The sequence below is a fragment of the Phoxinus phoxinus genome (assembly GCF_949152265.1).
Source record: "Phoxinus phoxinus genome assembly, chromosome: 5".
NCBI classification, from domain to species: Eukaryota; Metazoa; Chordata; class Actinopteri; order Cypriniformes; family Leuciscidae; genus Phoxinus; species Phoxinus phoxinus.
In genome coordinates this window covers 15,095,146-15,112,241 of record NC_136880.1, presented here as the reverse complement: position 1 = coordinate 15,112,241, position 17,096 = coordinate 15,095,146, and the positions used below count along the sequence as shown (strand labels likewise).

Genomic DNA, 17,096 nt, shown 5'->3' with positions numbered 1-17,096 from the left:
TACTCGCTCCCAGCCCATGTCATTCTAAACGCATTTCAAGTTAAAAATAAATAAAAAAATAAATAAATAAAAGGAACAATGAGAAGGTTTTACATATGCACAGTCCATTGGGTGGCGCTATGATCAGATCAGATTACTAATAAATAAACAGAAGAGCCCTTTATTTTTTTATCTGAGTACACTATTACACAACACATCTGAGGTACAACTGCGGATACAAATTTATTATTTGATTATTGAATTTTCCGGACTGTTTTCAGCGACGTCAGCAGAACAGGCATACATCTAGATTGGTTCAGCTGGTTGTCTGGCAAACTAAATTCAAGTAACTGATCTATTTTTAACCCTACGCGAGAACAGCGATGATTGACAGTTAAATGGGCGGGGTCAGTCAGGCTGCATGTGAGCTCACTGCACGTTGTCGCTTTCTTCCCTGCATAGAGACTTTTGTGATGGAGGAAGATGAGCTCCTGACCGACACATCCGCCTCGAGGATCATAAAGTTACACACCCAGTCTGCAGGTCAGAATGCTTTCTTAATCTGATGTTAAAATGTCGTGTTTTGAAATCCCTGCTATTAAACATGGTGTTCGAACATGCCCAGTTAACATTTTGAATGATTACTGTACATACTGTACTTAGGTTACATTACAAAATCGTTGTTCCATCTATTATTTACCTTTGCATGTGTTTGCTCTAAACATATTGTTCTCTTTCCTCTCTGTTTCAATCAACAGATCACCAGACATGTCAGTGTAAGGGCATTAGGGTGAAACATCTGACCCTTCTCCTTGCTTGCTGATGCTATATATAATATCTGACATACCATGCATCTTCCTCTGTTATAATAACACTAGTTTTTACTGAACTTAGTATATAAAACAATGTTAGTTGATGATAGCCATTCATAACTTATGACGTTTCTTCAAGATACATACACAAACATATAGTCATATATGCAGGCACCATATTAGCAAGAAATGCTGCAGTTGAGCCTAGTTACCGACTGTTTGCTAATCAGTAATGCCCAGTCAGCCTGTAACAATGATCTCATCCAGAAGGAGGCGGTCACTTTCTGCATCAATGTGTCGAAGCAGCAACCCTTTCCCACAATACGGGTCAGCACTTTGCGTGTACCCGTCTATGATGACCCTAATGAAGACCTGTACAAGTATTTTGATCGCTGTGCTGATGCCATAGCAAGCGAGGCAGAAAGGGGAGGCCGGACCGTTGTGTACTGTAAGAATGGACGCAGTCGTTCAGCGACTGTCTGTGTGGCCTATTTAATGAAGCACCAGGCTCTCACCCTAACAGAGGCCTTCCAGGTATGATTAGTGTTTATGTATGTTTATTGTATTGTTTGTCCGGTTTAATTCTGTAAGCAGTTCTAGTGCAGTATGGTTTTTTATATTCAAGATTTTTATAAATAGGTATTTCATCCTTGATTTTCCCATGCAATGATTGTTACTGATGATATTTTATTGGTTTGTATAATATACAATGATAATTTGGCATCCACAGGACATCAGAAATATTCATCACTCATCATCATAATCATTGTTAATAGTAGCCTAATTGATAATGGAAAACCACAATATTCATGATTTTTGTGCCAGAAAATAGTTGTTTAACTCTGTAATTCGTATTTGTTCTATCAGGTATTAAAAAATGCCCGATCTGTAGTTGATCCTAACCCGGGATTTTGGACTCAGCTGGAGCGATATGAACAGGAGCTGAAGATCAGGAGGTCAGCCAGCCGCAGATCCAACCCTTCTCCTTAACTTCATACCAACATTTTCTGACACGACATTCTCAATATTTTTTTTGTTAATATTAGACCTGTAAATGCTTGAATATAGTTAAGGCCTTAGACACTTCACTGTTAAAGCTTGCTGCAAATTATGAATCTCTTTGAATAAGGATATGTGCCTTAAATTATTATGCTCAGGTTTCAAAATTATTTGCATTTTTTAATTTTAAATGTTTTTTTGTTTTTTTATTAAATAAAAATCCTCAGATCCCCTGCTTGCAGTATGAGTAGGCTATCATCTAATTGCCTGTAAATGATGCTTCAGCTTTATTGTTATATTGATGTTTTTACTTGGACTTTTTTCCATTTGGCTAACATATGTTTATAGATTACATCATTTATATAATATTTTTTTTTAGAAAATAATATCATATATGAATAAATATAATCATCATAGCCTAGGTACAACCCTACATTTTGTCCAACAGGATGATTGTTTGAAGAGAGTAATTAAGGCTCTTTATAATAAAATCTTTTTCTAGACTTTTCTGCCCTTTAATAAACATAGCAAACCTGCAAGTTGCTAGAAACACCACCTCAGTATGATTTTATTTATTTTGCATAGATAAAATTAAAGAGAAATATTGAAATACTGTTTTATGTAATTGTGTGTGCTTATCAGACCAAAACAACCAAACAAAAGTAGTTCTTCCGGCTCACCCCTCAGGGACAGTTACTTAGACGTCTAGTGCTCATTTAAAAAGGATGTTTGTGTTTATTTTCTTAGCTTCCCTTTTCTATGCAATAACCCTTTACCCGCTATGATTTTGTTTTGAATAGGAATTATGTTAGGGTACGTTTACACGACAACGATGTACTAAAAACTGAAAAGTTTATCTTTTGCTTTTTTGAAAAGTTACGAGTACAGACAACAACTTTGTCAAAATGATCCCCTTTCAACGGATCCACGAAAACGATTAATATTAATATAAAAAAACGCTGCATTCATGCCAGGCCAGTCGTTGGCGATGTCACGACTGAACACATAATACGTATGCGCGTGACATCACCATTTTCACAATGTTTTTTTTTTTTTTTTGTAGTTTGCATGGAGGTGATAACGGTCTCATTTTTAAAAACTTACACTTTGAAAAAGTTAGCGTTCTCTGGCTCCCAAAACGCATTTATCATGTAAATAAACGTCCAAAACGCATAAAAGTTTCCGTTTCAGTTGAAAACGGCGTCGTGTAAACGGCCCCATAGTATCTGTAACTGTCCATACTCAGGAATGTCTCCAGTGCACGTTGTCTTCTGGGGCGATTGTATAGTGCTATTTCGCTGATGTCAAGTTAAAACCTAAATATAAGTTTATATTCATTGTCATCCTTTAACATTTCTTAAATCATTAACAAATCTACTGTACTGTATTTTAGAATATCTCAAATAATATAGGCTATTAATCCCTCTCGTATAATACATTTTTCTTTTACCCAATAAAGGAATCAAATAACGAGACTTTACAAGTGTGTGTTCCTTTTATATCCTCATTAAAACACATAATGTTTAACATTTGTATATTTGAACTTGATTTCCTTAAACATGCAGATAACAGGGAAATAAGAGCATCTTGCATCTATGTGTTTATTAACGGCCAATCTCTATATCGGAAAAACTATACTGAGTACATTGATTTTTCCGATTGATATTTTCTATGATAGGCAGAACAGGGTAGAAAATAAGGGGTCTAGACTTTATCCCACCCCTGACGAACACTGTTTATCCAATCCAAATAGCCGGACACTTTGGTGTAGATGCCAAGCTTGTCTCTTTGCCCACAGCCTTCTCCCCAGGACACCAGACCTACGAGGAACCATGTATCGTGGAAGAGTGTCATCATTGGACCCCCGCTGTCCCCCTCACAGGCATCTTTGATCTGCCCCAGCACGCCCCCGCACAGCATGTTCTGGGTGAGGTTGTTCATCATGTGTCTGGAACACTCCATTTTGTCCATAATTGGAATTTCAATGAAGTTGAGAGTTGAACTGAAACGATGAGCAGTCTCGTTGTCCTTCCCCCAGCCAGTGACGACCGTCATGGTACCGTTGCGATGCAGCATTCGTTCTGCCAGGTCCTGACTGGGGAGGCATGCTGGGAGAATGTATGTGGAAAATTTGGCTGGTCCCACCAAGCGCAACAGAGCTATGTCATTGTCCACTGTGATAGGGTTGTATTCAGGGTGGGTGATAGTTTGTTTGACAGGAAGGGTCATCTCAGTTTTTTCCATCCTGAACCGGTCATAGTCACCTGCAGAGATAGCCATCCCACTTGGTTAAAGGAATACTTAGACCGATTTACAACTTATAAACTTTTTAATAATTCATATTAAAGTTCTAACAACAATACAAGCTTCGCAGTTTGCAAAGTGTTTGCGTTCCCCTGAGAAACTTTCACAAAGGTTCACAAACCTTTTGAGTTCTTTGCGAGTGAACGCAACGTTCCTTGTGGGACGGCAAAACTTTTGTGAGAGAATGCAAAAGCCTTGAAATAATTTTTTTTTTAACACCTTCTGGAAGTTTCTCCCCCCTATAACCTTAAAGGTTGTATCAGCGCCCAAAAGTAAATGATCACATTCATCTAATCTTTCCTAACGATCCGCTAGCTGCCCGCCCCATAAGCAGGCCGTCAAAAAAAACGCATCTCTGTAGGCAGCCTAGGCTCTGAGATCTGCACACAAAAACAATTGGTTTCACCAACCACTCAAAACCAAAATAAATAGTGTTCCAACCAATGACCAACAGGGGCTGGATGTTGTGAGGTTTTGCGCTCGTGCATGGCTGCACGCGAAGTCGGAGCTGAAGAAGAAGCCGTGTCTTGGAATAAACACGATGGTATTCCCTCGCCCTAATCCTCCTCCTCCTCTTGGGGATTGACTCAGCCATGTTCAATTTCTCTTGTTCATTGATAGACACGGCTTCTTGTTCAGCTCCGACTTCGCGTGCAGCCGTCACCGTGCACGAGCGCAAAACCTCAGAACACCCAGCCCCTGTCGGTGATTGGTTGGAACACTATTTATTTTGGTTTTGAGTGGTTGGTGAAACCAATTGTTTTTGTGTGCAGATCTCAGAGCCTAGGCTGCCTACAGAGACGCGTTTTTTTGACGGCCTGCTTATGGGGCGGGCAGCTAGCGGATCGTTAGGAAAGATTAGATGAATGTGATCATTCACTTTTGGGCCTGAAATCGCTGATACAACCAGCGATTTCATACAATATGGCAATTTGAGGGGACAGCCATTTTGTAGTGGTGTCCGAAACCATAGTGGATGTTATCGAGTGCACTAATTCAATCCCGCAATGCACCACAATAATGAGCATTCAACTGATGTACGCTAAACGGCTAGAGAATACCCATAATGCATTGGAATGAATTCCTGCTCTTACCAGAAGATGGCGCCCGCAGCAGAATCATCCATTTTCCAAACCGCTGATCCAATGTGGGTACAACGTAACATCATACAGGTATAAATTCCTTTTTATTATTTTTTTAATTAAGGTTTATACATGCTAGTTTCCATGACAGAGTTAAAGTCGGCATGAAATCAAAATTGACCCTATTTACTTTTTTAGCGGATATTACTAGTCTTGTGGTGAACAATTAATCCGTGCAAGTTAATACACGAAAAAAAATTGTTTGTCGAAGTTATCTTTAATCAAAGTCTGAAAAGTTACTTCCGGGTCTGGAATGGTTCTTTTTTCTGATGACGTAGGCTTGAGAACTTGGGTTGTTTAAACGCTTAGCCACTCGCCTCAAACCGTTACTCTGCTATGGGCGAGAGATGGAGAGGAGGAGCGCTGAAGTAAAACCCTGCCCTCTGTTCAATATTCCCTTTCACTCGGAAATGCGTCACAACACTTGATAAAAGTCGTTTGCAACTTCCGGTTCACGCGGACTTTAATGATAAATCTTTTCTTAATGATAAGACTGGAGCTGCCAGTTTGCTAAGTGTCAAATGATTACCGGTATTAAAAGGCAAGCACAAACTATGCAAAAGCGGCAGCCGTTCAACAGCGCACTCAATGTCCAAATTTACTTCATTCACTCCTTCAAGTGGACTATATTAATGGAGTAATGTAGGGAATAGTGAATGAGGGGGCGATTTCAAACACAGCCCTTGTTTAGCTGATTCAGGAGTGTTTGATTGGGTTTGGAGCTAAACTCAGGACAGTGGATACCCCTGCTTTAGGGGCTCTGTACATATCTTTTTTTTTAAAGGATTAAAATTGGCAAATTTTTTCCCGACCTAGCCACTGGAATAGACCACATCTCACCCATATTTTCAATCACACTTTCTCCAAAGACATCAGGGAACCTGAAGGTATACAATTATTATTCAAAGCTTGAGGGTGTTTATGGTTGTCCACTTTTTCTGACTTGTTAATAAGTACAGGCTGCTTGCTGTTGCTTTTGTGTTTTACAGAGACTATGACTGTAACAGAAACAAAGTAGGATTTCTCAGGACACCTATTTCAGTGCTATCCGTCAAGTAGTTTGGATATTGAACTTATAAATCTCAGTTACATTTCTGATAACGCCACCATTTTCATTCCTTCTCTCTCGCTGCTTCCGCAGTCTCAACACAACAATGAATCTAAAGCGCCCCCTTGTGGACTGAATAAACAATGTCTGCTTTCAAACCAAAACACATCACATGTGGAAATAGTCACATGTTATAAATCGTAAACATTACAGTTTGGAACAAATTGAGGGTGAGTAAATGATCACAGAATTTAGATTTTTAGGTAAACTATACGATAACATTGTATAGCCTCTGTGTAAAATGTAATGGCAAAATTTATTTGAACTTCTGAGGCCTAAGCTTAGTAAACAACATCACTCACCTCCTGCCCAAGGAACTGTCATGTCGCATGCACGTTTTTGGCAAATTGCTATAGTAATGCATCTTCTAAAAATGTAAATGTAAGGGAGGATAAAAATACTTAAACATGCATCACATACCCAATCTGACACTGAACCTTGTACTCGTCTCTAGGCAGTGAGCAGCAGTGAGAACCCAGTATTCGTCAATCAGAACTCCACCACAGTGAAACTTGCCTTGATTATTTAGTATAAGAGCCTGCAAAATACACACATTATTGTTTATACAGTAAAGCACAAAATAAGTTATGGCTGAGTATAGGTATAACATCTGTCAGCTCTAATAAATCATTTGGCTCTATTATTACATATGATTACACTGATATTACATGAATCAAAAATACCTGCCAGGGACTCTCTCCCTTTTTGCCAACTGTACCTCCTACGACCCATGGCTGTAAACCTACTAAAGGCTTATTTTTATAGAATGACTTTACAATCCGAATCTGGCCACATGAAGCCTCATCTGTATATGAAAAAAAAATGCACATAGACCATAATTCATTTGTCAAATGGCTTTTGTATTTTTTTGTATTTTTTTTTTCAAGGGTCAAAGAACTTCCTCCGGATGAGATGTATCTTGGTCTGAGTACTTCCCAGTATTATCCACTAGTGGGTATTTCTAAGGACAATCTTGAGTACAAATGCAAATGTGCACTGTGGATACAAAATCACCAGTGTCTGTATAGTTTGTATTTGTACATTTGTAACATTTGTATTTGTAACTTACTTTTGGGAGTACATTTTCTAGAGTTGTCTTGGAGTTGGTATCCTTCAATACAACTGCACGTGCGAGCAAGACCATCCTCTCTCTCATGGCATTCATGATCACAATCTCCATTGTTCACAGAGCAGTTAGAGGCTGTCCTTTCTGAGGACAAAACCACAAACTGCTGTCAGGACATTTATCACCATGACCTCAACACACACCTGCTCTGTAACTCAAGACGTCCACTATTAAATGCCCCAAATCAGGTGTGACACAGCATATCAAAAAATACTGACCAAGCAGACAAAAGTGCAGTAAGGCCAAAGGGATTAATTTGCACCTGTCAATTGTGGTTGACTACAGTATAACTCAAATATCAAATCAATTAAGTTATATGCTGCAACATCTATTTAAAGATACAATGCGTTTCAAAAGATAAAAAATCTGGAATTACAAATCAAATTTAATTCAAGACACTGCAGGCAAAACCATAGTTTTTCCGGGCACTGGTTAATTTTGAGAATTTTGAGCTACTAATTACTGATTACTGATGAGTGACACCTGCGCGACGCACTGGTCTCGCATCTCTCACGGAGGAGCGGAAGCATAAAGGAGGAGCGACGACAGTGAAGATCAAGAGAGGAACAGGCCTGGATTGACAACAGTCGTCTGTGAGGGGCTGCTGTCTTTTACTTTCGTTTTGTATTTGTTTTATTTTTGGTATTAAAATGTGTGTTAACGTTCGCCAGTTCCCACCTCCTTCTTCCCACAACATCTAACCTCGTTACACTGGTGCCAAAACCTGGGAAGAAGGAAGAACGCGCTGTCAAAGAGTCCTCGTCGCTGTGGGGAATCCACGGTGCCATCGAGCATGGCTGAGCAGAGTCCGTCGCCATGGACGAGTGTTCGAGGCGTTGCGCTGGAGTGAGTTGCCAGGGGGACAGACGAGCTCGCTGCCGGCCGCCTGGGTGCTGGAGGGACGGCTGCCGTCTGTGAGGGAGCGGAGGAGTGGCCACAGTTTGCCCGAGGCCGGAGCCTGCTGTTGTCCGCCATGATGGGGAGGAGCAGGGAACTCCTGCCGACTGCCCGTATCCGGAGGAGCCGTCGCCGTCCACCAGGTGGCGGAGGAGTGTCGAGCCGTCCACCGAGGGCTATCCAGCATCACCCTGCCAGGCACCGCGGAGAAGATCACCCAGCTGGTGGAGGACCAGATGGCAGTGTGTTGTGGGAACCGGACCAAGAATTTTTATGTCTTTTTCCCTCTCCGCTCTCTCGTCTCTGTTGTTCCTCCTTCTCCTTTTCTCTCGCCTCATCTGTCCATACCCCCAGGTGCCGCAGCCGCCGTGTCCGGTCCCCCCAGAGGAAGGGTTGGGTAGAGCGCAGTCTCGGGTGTACCCTCCGGCCTGCGAGGGGCGATGGGGGCATGTGGCGAGCAGGACGAGGTCACGGAGGAGCGGAAGCATAAAGGACGAGCGAAGACAGTGAAGATCCAGAGAGGAACCGGCCTGGACTTATGTTGTGTTTTATGTTTTAACATTCGCCGGTTCCTGTCTCCTTCTTTCCACAACATCTAACCTCATTACAATCGCGCTAAAATGGCAGGGCATACGCGATGGCGGGTCTGGCTGGTGATGCCTTGCACACAATGGCTGTGCTGCAAGCATAACCAAGCTGATCTGCTGAAAGATTTGGACCAAGGTCGGGGTCTATCCCCTGACGCAGTGAAAACGAGCTGCGCCGCACTACAGATTAGCTCTCCGGGCCACCAAACAAACAGACGAACTCGATGGCGGCGATGGTGGCAAGATGGATAGGCATCTGTGGTTGAACTTGGATGACATTGGGGAGAAAGAAAGCTTTTCTTCTCGATGCATCAATGTCGCCTTCTGAACTTTTCGGCACCTCCGTCGAGACGGTGATGGGAAAGTTCAGATAGGCGAAGGCACGCTCAGTTGCATTAAATCTTGCATAACACTGCGGTCCAAATCTGCACACTTCCTCACCCCAGGTGCTTCTTGCATCAGCCCTGATGCTGGACCTGTGATATGTGATTCCTTCAAGAACCCTTTGTAGCTCTGGCGTCGGGTTTGGTAGTAAGTGCGCTCTTTTGAGCTCTTTATGGTGATAGGTCTCCATTTTGTGAATGTCGTTTAGGCCATCGCTTATATAGTCGGTAGTGGTAATCTGTGGTAGTGAATATGTTGGCCTTGAAAAAATTCTAGTCAGGCCACCGTTCATCCAAGCACCAAACAGACATTTCTGTGTGAGATGGCTTCCTCCCTGTCGGGAGTTTTTCTACTGAGGCCACCGCTCTGTGAATATCCAGATAAAACTACAAAATCAAGAGTTGGCCATGTCATGCCACCTTGATAGCCACGTTATACTAGAGCAGTAGTTTTCCTCTCACTTTAGAGAGTCGTTTTGAGATTATAGCTCTGAACTACAGACATATAATATTCATGTGAGGGCCGCCTCGATATCTGGCTTAGGCTTAGTATCTAGGATTTTTGGTGACGGTCTGCTAAGCATTCTCGCCTCAAGCCTCTCGATGGCCCTTACACCATCAGGAGATTTTATTCCTGTATATCTAGTTTTTCCCATTACTAGCCTCCTCTTACTCAAGAGTCGTCTGGCCAAGGCCCGCCTTTTGCATTAGGTGTAAATGCTAGTGGTGTAGCAGGGTAGATAGCAGCATAGGTTGCAGGCTACCTTCGAAAAGCCTCCCATTCAATGGGCGTTGTCAGGTCTTTCTCTCTAGAGAGTAAGAAGCAGTGTGCTCAGGTCTCCGCCCTTTACAGCATTGAGTGTAGTAGCTGGCAGCAAGGCCTTAAGTTAAAAAGGATTTTTCTTCTGACCCCCTTGAATATAAGAATTCAAGTCATAGGGTTGAATGTCGTTGGCCACTTACTAAGGCCTCTATTCCCTTGGGTTTAGTAGAGAATATAAAATCTGTCTTGTAATATTACAAGATTATAGGCCTTGACCCTGACATCCTTCAGTGTCATGCTGATAGTGCTCCCCTTGTTACGAACATTAATTAGAGTACATTGCTACCCATAGCTCGTATATGATCACCTTTCACCACCCAGGCTCAGGTAGAGACAGATTAGTTACTCCCTCCCACTTGGGATGGTTGAGTATGCTCCCTTAGAGCCAAAACACTGCCCGGGCTGACGCCTGTGACATTCGAAGCTGCAGGCCATTACAGTAGGCCTCCTCGATACTCCGGTAGCGATAGCACTTCTGCTGAGTACACTGCCTGTTGGCAGTGTTAAATAAGTATAACCAGGTCCACAGAAATGTCTGTGAGAGCACCTGATGGCTCTGCATACATCTTCGCTATCAAGTAGTTAGGCCTAAACAGGCCTCCTTGAAGTCTGCTCCCCAACGAGTTGGATGATTAGCATTGCAAAGGCATTAAAGGGATAGTTCACTTTAAATTGAAAATTATGTCATCATATACTCACCCTCAAGTTGTTTCAAACCTGTATGAATTTCTTTCTTCTGCTGAACACAAAGGAAGATATTTTGAAGAATGTCGGTAACCAGACAGTTAACTGTTAAAAAAATACAGTCAGTTAACTATCTGGTTACCGACATTCTTCAAAATATCCTCTTTTGTGTTCAGCAGAAGAAATAAATTAATACAGGTTTGAAACAACTTGAGGGTGATTATATGATGACATAATTTTCATTTTAATGTGAACTATCCCTTTAAGTATCATGTTGCAGGCCCCATGGAGCCTCCCTGATTTTAGCCCAGAGCCTGGTCAGTATCTATCTGAGGATCGCTCTTTGAATACTTAACTCCCTAAGTCTGGTCGTAAGGTCGAAGGACTCTCACGAGGCCTCCCTGTTAGATCAGCCCAAGAGCTGTAGGCGTCCCCCTTATGGCGCTTTTCCACTGCATGGTACGGCTCGGTTCGGCTCTGTACGGTTCGACTCGGCGCGGAACGGTTCGGCTCGCTTCGCTTTTCCACTGCGTGGTACGACTCGACTCAGTACGGCACGGTTCGGTTTGCTTTAGCTCGGTTGCTTTTCCACTGCAGTTAGTACCGCTTCACAGTGGGTGGGACTGATCGTTAATATAGTTGCCGCCTCTACTGGCTCGGTAGTCACTTTTTAGTTTTTTAAATTTCTTCCTTCCCTACACTGTTTGTAGGTCTGGTGGTAGCCGTGTGCGGCTAAGAGCTGTGCTACTTCTTGGAACACTTTTTCATTCCGTATTGCCCCATCCAGCTCTCGCTGGATCCGCTCCTCGGCAACCAACGAGAGGAACGTCTGCACCTCGTCCACTGACCACGATTCAGCCATCTCTTGTTAGATTTTTTTTTACTTCTTTTGTCAAGTAAATACTCTAAAAACAGGTGCTACCGCGTTGGCTGTTGTCTGGCTATTTAAATCTAGCGGGTTTAGTGTCTCGTATCGCAAATACAATGACGCTGAAGTGACGATTCTGTCTGACCAATCAGTGATCTGCAGTGTTTTCACGTCACATTTAGTATCGGTACGGTACGCTTGGAACCTCAACAGAGCTGGTACCATTTAAAGCGAGCCGAAGCGAGCCGAAGCGAGCCGTGCCGTACCGTACCATGCAGTGGAAATGCGCCATAAGTGAGCCGTACCGAACCGAGCCGTACCGTACCATGCAGTGGAAAAGCGCCAAAGCGTGCCGTGCCGCACCGAACCGTACTGTACCATGCAGTGGAAAAGCGCCATTATTAGGGTCCCTTTAGAGTGCCTAGCCTCCACAGGGCTTTGAAGCACTGTGTAGATCCAGGCTCATTTGCAAGAGTTATAAAGCGATTTGCTGAGTTCTACTCTCCATGATGCCTGTCTCTATGATCCGGTTTGTGAGTGAACTATGCCATTAATTTCAGTTTTTCCCTATTGGAGTTTGTGAGAGACTCTGTTTAGGAAACAGACAGGTTGTTGGCAAGACTTGGTCAGTAATTTGACCAGGTCAGCCTCCCTTGTGGCATGTGGGGTTGACTTTATGTTCCCCTCAGAAAGGGACTGGATGGGACTCCTTTCGGACCCCCTGACCATTATTCCCTTAAAGGAACCCCTTCCATGGAAGCTATTGGTTCCAAGCCTTTGACCGGCCTTGGTAGGCCTTCTGTTGTTCGGAGGCCACTTTGAGGCTTATAGCTTGGGAAGTGATCGTAGGGAATAATGTATGTGACCCGAAGGGGGAGTGTTTCTTGGCATTTTCTGTGAAAATAACTGCCATTTCTGACATTCATGTCACTCACAAGCCATAATTGGCATGCACTCCCCTCAGCATGGTGGGATTGTATATCGTATATACTGCATATATGCATGATATACATCAACGCAGTGCGAGTTCGCTTTCGAAAGGGAACGTCTAGGTTATGACTGTAACCTCTGTTCCCTGAGAACAGGGATCGAGACACTGCGTCATTCGCTATGCCATTGGGATGCCTGCTGAACAGTCCCTTCAGATGATAAGTGGGTGACATGTTCTCTATGCACCCCTTTTATACTCCCGGGTCGCACTAGTAGTGACGTCATAGGCTGTCGCCAGTCAATATCGATTGCTGTGATTGGACAGCTTTTCAGACACCGGTTCACGTGGAGGGCGTTCTCAGGGAACAGAGGTTACAGTAGTAACCTAGACGTTTTGAACCTGTCTTTATCCAATGATTTTTGTTCTGGAAATGTGTGCAAACAAGTTAATATTTAATTACACAATGCCTCGTATGCATATTTAACATAATGTTTCCGAAAACAAAATACAAAAATAATACAAAACAAATGTCTTAATTTATTGTTAAATGTCTTAATTTAATTTATTATTCAACTGGGGAAGTATGGTTATATCTATTATTTAGTACATGGCTCTGTGGAATAATTGATTCTGATTGGTCAATCGCACCATCTAGCTGTATTTTATTCTCCGATAACAACTGGTAAAAACTGATAACACAGGCTCATCTGGGTAAATGAAGTCAAATAATTAAACTCAAGTCAATATTTGTGTCTTATTATTTACTTATGTGGCAAGTAACCGTGTAATAAGGATATTGTACAGGATAATGTACATCCAGCCGGTTGTTATCGTAGAATAAACCTCTGTTTCACGCCGGGGAACGTTTATTCTGCAATAACAACCTGCTGGATGTACATTATCCTTATTACACGGTTACTTGCCACATAAGTAAATAATTAGACACAAAATATTGACTTGAGTTTAATTATTTGACTTCGGTCAACTTCCTTTACTTACATTTTTTACCCTATTCAGAAAGGTTTAAGATTCTAACAAGGAAACATGATGACAAAAAAGAATGAGAAATATTGAGATGAGATATTGAAATAGGAGAAAAATATTCTGCGCTATTGTAACACTAAAGGCTGATTTATACTTCTGCGTCGGGTGTACGCCGTAGTGTACGTCGTAGGCTACGCACGTAGGGGACGCCGTCGTGAGCATTTATACTTCTGCGTTTATGTCTGCGTTGTTCTGCAGTTACATCGCAGAAACGCTAGTTGGCGGGGGCGGGTTTTAATGTTCCACTGTGTATAGATTCCTCATGGCTGTTTTGATTTGGCTACTACAAGCAATGGCGACTGAAAGAGAGCGGATCATGTTGGAGCTGGAGCTGGAGCTGGAGCTTATCGAGTTGGAAAAACAGTCAATTTTAGAGAAATTTCAGAATTTACAGAACTTCTGAATTTAAAAATGGCGGGCGGTGCAGAAGAACACGCCGGAAACGCGTAGGAGGAAACGCAATGCTACCAAGCCGACCAATCACAGATCTTGCGGTCCGCGTCGTCGCGACGTGTAGTTACATTTTTGAGGAGGTGCGCGTCAGGGTACGGCGAAGGGTAGGCCCTACGGCGTATGGTACACGTCTATGCGTATGCTACGCCGTACCTACTGCGCGCACCCGACGCAGAAGTATAAATTGGCCTTTATGCTCAGTTGGTCTCATTTTCACTGCGTCCTGTTTTGCCAGCCTTGGTTATTCCTTTGTTCTCATTTTCCCACCACTAGTTAGTTCCCATGTTTATTCATTATATGATTAATTAGATCACACCTGTTTGAATTCAGTTTGTCATCTTGTGTATTTAAGCTCTTCAGTGCTTATTCAGTGTTCATTGTCTGGTGTTTGTGTTTTGAGCACACTGATATGCTGCTACTCATTTTGGAATACTACCTTTGTTTTCTTTATTATTTTAATATTTGCACGCTAAACTTCTTCCTTATCTTCTTCGTGGACCAAACCGTGAAAGCTATGTCACTGATCAAATTATGTAAATTTAAATTGTAACATTTTGGGGAAAAAAACAACAACAAAAAACAATTATACTAATGTTTTGGTCAAAAATGACTGAAGAGCATAAGAGGGTTAAGAAAGCAAGAGCCTCACGTTGGTCACATCGTCTCCCTTCAAATCCAGAGTTGCAGGTGCAGGAGTAATCCTGTAACAGATCCACACACAATCCATGTACACATGGATTCGGGTCACACTGGTTTCCATCTAAGGGTACAGAACACTTAATGAGTGCCACCAGTTATGATGCCTTAGAAAGCTATTTCACAACACAGACCTAACCAACCTTTATACGCTGTCCAGAATTCCAACTGCAAGACAATTCGTACCATTCCGAGGAGGTCAAAAATTGCAAGACAAAAAATTAGTCAGTGGATCATAATTTAGGGGGGGAAATGTATAAAAGCTGACATTACCAACCGTGGCCTCCCTCGAATGAAAGATTTCCCTCGCTTCTTCAAAATCGCACAGTTCCTCCCTACACTCCCGCTCCAATGAAGGGGCCTTTACTTCCTCCATAAAAGTGTTGGCTCTTCTCGACCGCAGGAGCATGTTAGCTTTTGGACTGTTAGAAAATACTGACCAAGACAGACACAGGGTTAATAGACAGAGCACTCGGAGTGGGTTTCCAAATTGCTTTTAAGCCCAATGCGTGCTACAAATTGTATTCATTTTTTTTTATTTTTTTGTACGGGATATTAACTCACGAATATATTGTGCCTACTGATAGCGCCATTTTTTTGCACAAGTTATGCGTAATCAGGTAATAGCACAAACATGATGTGTTTTCTAATGTGGCACATATATTTAGAGAATTCCCCTAAATGTTTACATTTTCAAAAGGCCACTAGATTTGAACAAATTCATAAGGATAATACATACGCTTTGCAATAAGGGATATTGACCTCATACCTGACTTGCAGTGAGCCCTATCAGACCACATTACAACCAGCACTGAGATACAGAGGAAGAGGCTCCTCATCATGGCAACAGACCCTGTAAATAAAGCAAGACAGAAATCTCAAACTATACCTGAATATTTTTTAAACTAGAGTTAAACTGATAGTTTGGCAAGAGAAATGTGGATGATTACTCGCATTCAGTTGGCTGTCAATAACAGAGAAAAATCATTCTTACCGTATTCCAATATATGAGCAGGGCAAGTTAGAGGCCAGATTTGTCCTCAGATGAAAACTACATTGGAAAACACATGAAACAAAAACTTTGAAATGTTCTAGCTTGAATTAGTCACTGCTCAATTCTGTCACTCTGCTTTGTCTCTAATCCAACCGGACACCACAGCACAAACTGAACTCCAACAAACCTTTCGCTGAACAAATAATGGTGGCTGAGATAAATAGTAATAGGAATTTCATTAGCGAGTTCATTAATATCATCCACTAATGAAACGTCATGACTGCAAGACTTAACTAACCCTCAATAATTATGTGTATATATATAAAAAATGTTTACTTACATTTTGAACAATAAGAATGGAACAGGAATGGAGGATGTGGTGTTTAAAGTGTGTTAATGACTAACTTTATGTTTACTGAGAGTCCACAGTCTGAATGCTGCATTCTCATCTGCTGTCTGTGTCCACATACAGCTATCTACTCATGTACAGCTTACAGTTTAATCGCCTGACAATTACATTTGTGATTTAATTACTTATGATTGCTCTCTTTGTCACTGATATGATCTATAATGATGCATTTTCAATTACTGAGCCTTAGCTTGATGATAAATTAATTTTATAATGTCCTTATTGCATTTAACAAGAAATACAATCCCATTTTAACATTGATATATAGATTGTTGATAGGTATTCGTATATACACAGCCTACAAAAGCATTTAAACTGATCTTATTTCTTTTGCATAAAGGGTCAAACGTTATTGCTCTCTCTCTCTCTCTCTCTCTCTCTCTCTCTCTCTCTCTCTCTCTCTCTCTCGCTAACATATGAATACTAGAATCTGCATACAGTAGTTACATGATACTGATCGTGAAATAAAAGCCAGCACACACCTCTTATTGGAAACATAAACCAGTCTTAACATCACAAAGGGACACACATGCATCCAGTATCACATACACGACAGTCATTGTACTGGGAAGGAACTGATTCCCTTTATTTCCGGTTCAGCACTACAGGTCAAGTATGCAGTATTGTTTAGATCAACACGTGACGTCTTCACTTTAAAACATACCCACAACATATAAAGTTTTCAACATATTCTACAGCAAGTATTATTTGTCATCATTACTAAATTGCATATGCTTAGTCGCAATTACACTCTCACTGTACTTCCAGTTGTAACGTATATTGCATACTATTCATCAAACCTGTTCAATAAACATAATGAACCAAAATATCTCTAAGCAAAATCCTAACCTCAGATC

At 41.7% G+C, this 17,096-nt stretch overlaps 2 protein-coding genes across 3 annotated transcripts; one reads left to right on the top strand and one right to left on the bottom strand.

Moving 5' to 3' along the window:
* The first annotated feature begins 346 nt into the window (after positions 1 to 346).
* dusp28 (dual specificity phosphatase 28) lies at positions 347 to 2,731 on the top strand. Its single transcript, XM_079614290.1, has 3 exons — positions 347 to 522; positions 738 to 1,325; positions 1,659 to 2,731. The coding sequence occupies exons 2-3, from the start codon at positions 981 to 983 to the stop codon at positions 1,779 to 1,781; spliced, it is 468 nt and encodes a 155-aa protein (XP_079470416.1). The 5' UTR covers positions 347 to 522; positions 738 to 980; the 3' UTR covers positions 1,782 to 2,731.
* Positions 2,732 to 3,266: 535 nt separating this feature from the next.
* On the bottom strand, positions 3,267 to 16,276 carry proca (protein C (inactivator of coagulation factors Va and VIIIa), a). Of its 2 annotated transcripts, XM_079614273.1 has the most exons (10): positions 16,171 to 16,276; positions 15,831 to 15,887; positions 15,606 to 15,689; positions 15,114 to 15,271; positions 14,980 to 15,004; positions 14,790 to 14,900; positions 7,414 to 7,554; positions 7,028 to 7,149; positions 6,765 to 6,882; positions 3,267 to 4,054 (listed from the first exon to the last, which is right to left on the bottom strand). In XM_079614273.1, the coding sequence occupies exons 3-10, from the start codon at positions 15,676 to 15,678 to the stop codon at positions 3,495 to 3,497; spliced, it is 1,308 nt and encodes a 435-aa protein (XP_079470399.1). In that variant the 5' UTR covers positions 15,679 to 15,689; positions 15,831 to 15,887; positions 16,171 to 16,276; the 3' UTR covers positions 3,267 to 3,494. The 2 variants fall into 2 exon arrangements, with proteins under 2 accessions (XP_079470399.1, XP_079470400.1); XM_079614274.1 differs by lacking the exon at positions 16,171 to 16,276 and having other exon boundaries at positions 15,831 to 15,988.
* Positions 16,277 to 17,096: the final 820 nt, after the last annotated feature.

What these genes read in the sequence shown, in the direction of transcription:
- dusp28 (XM_079614290.1), top strand. Translation starts at nt 981, where the DNA reads ATGCTGCAGTTGAGCCTAGTTACCGACTGTTTGCTAATCAGTAATGCC. An exon ending in CCCTAACAGAGGCCTTCCAG is followed by an intron (nt 1,326 to 1,658) that starts GTATGATTAGTG and finishes TTGTTCTATCAG; the next exon opens with GTATTAAAAAATGCCCGATC.
- proca (XM_079614273.1), bottom strand. Translation starts at nt 15,678, where the DNA reads ATGATGAGGAGCCTCTTCCTCTGTATCTCAGTGCTGGTTGTAATGTGG. An exon ending in TTCATTCGAGGGAGGCCACG is followed by an intron (nt 15,005 to 15,113) that starts GTTGGTAATGTC and finishes ATTGTCTTGCAG; the next exon opens with TTGGAATTCTGGACAGCGTA. An exon ending in AGGGAGACGATGTGACCAAC is followed by an intron (nt 7,555 to 14,789) that starts GTGAGGCTCTTG and finishes TTTTGTCCTCAG; the next exon opens with AAAGGACAGCCTCTAACTGC.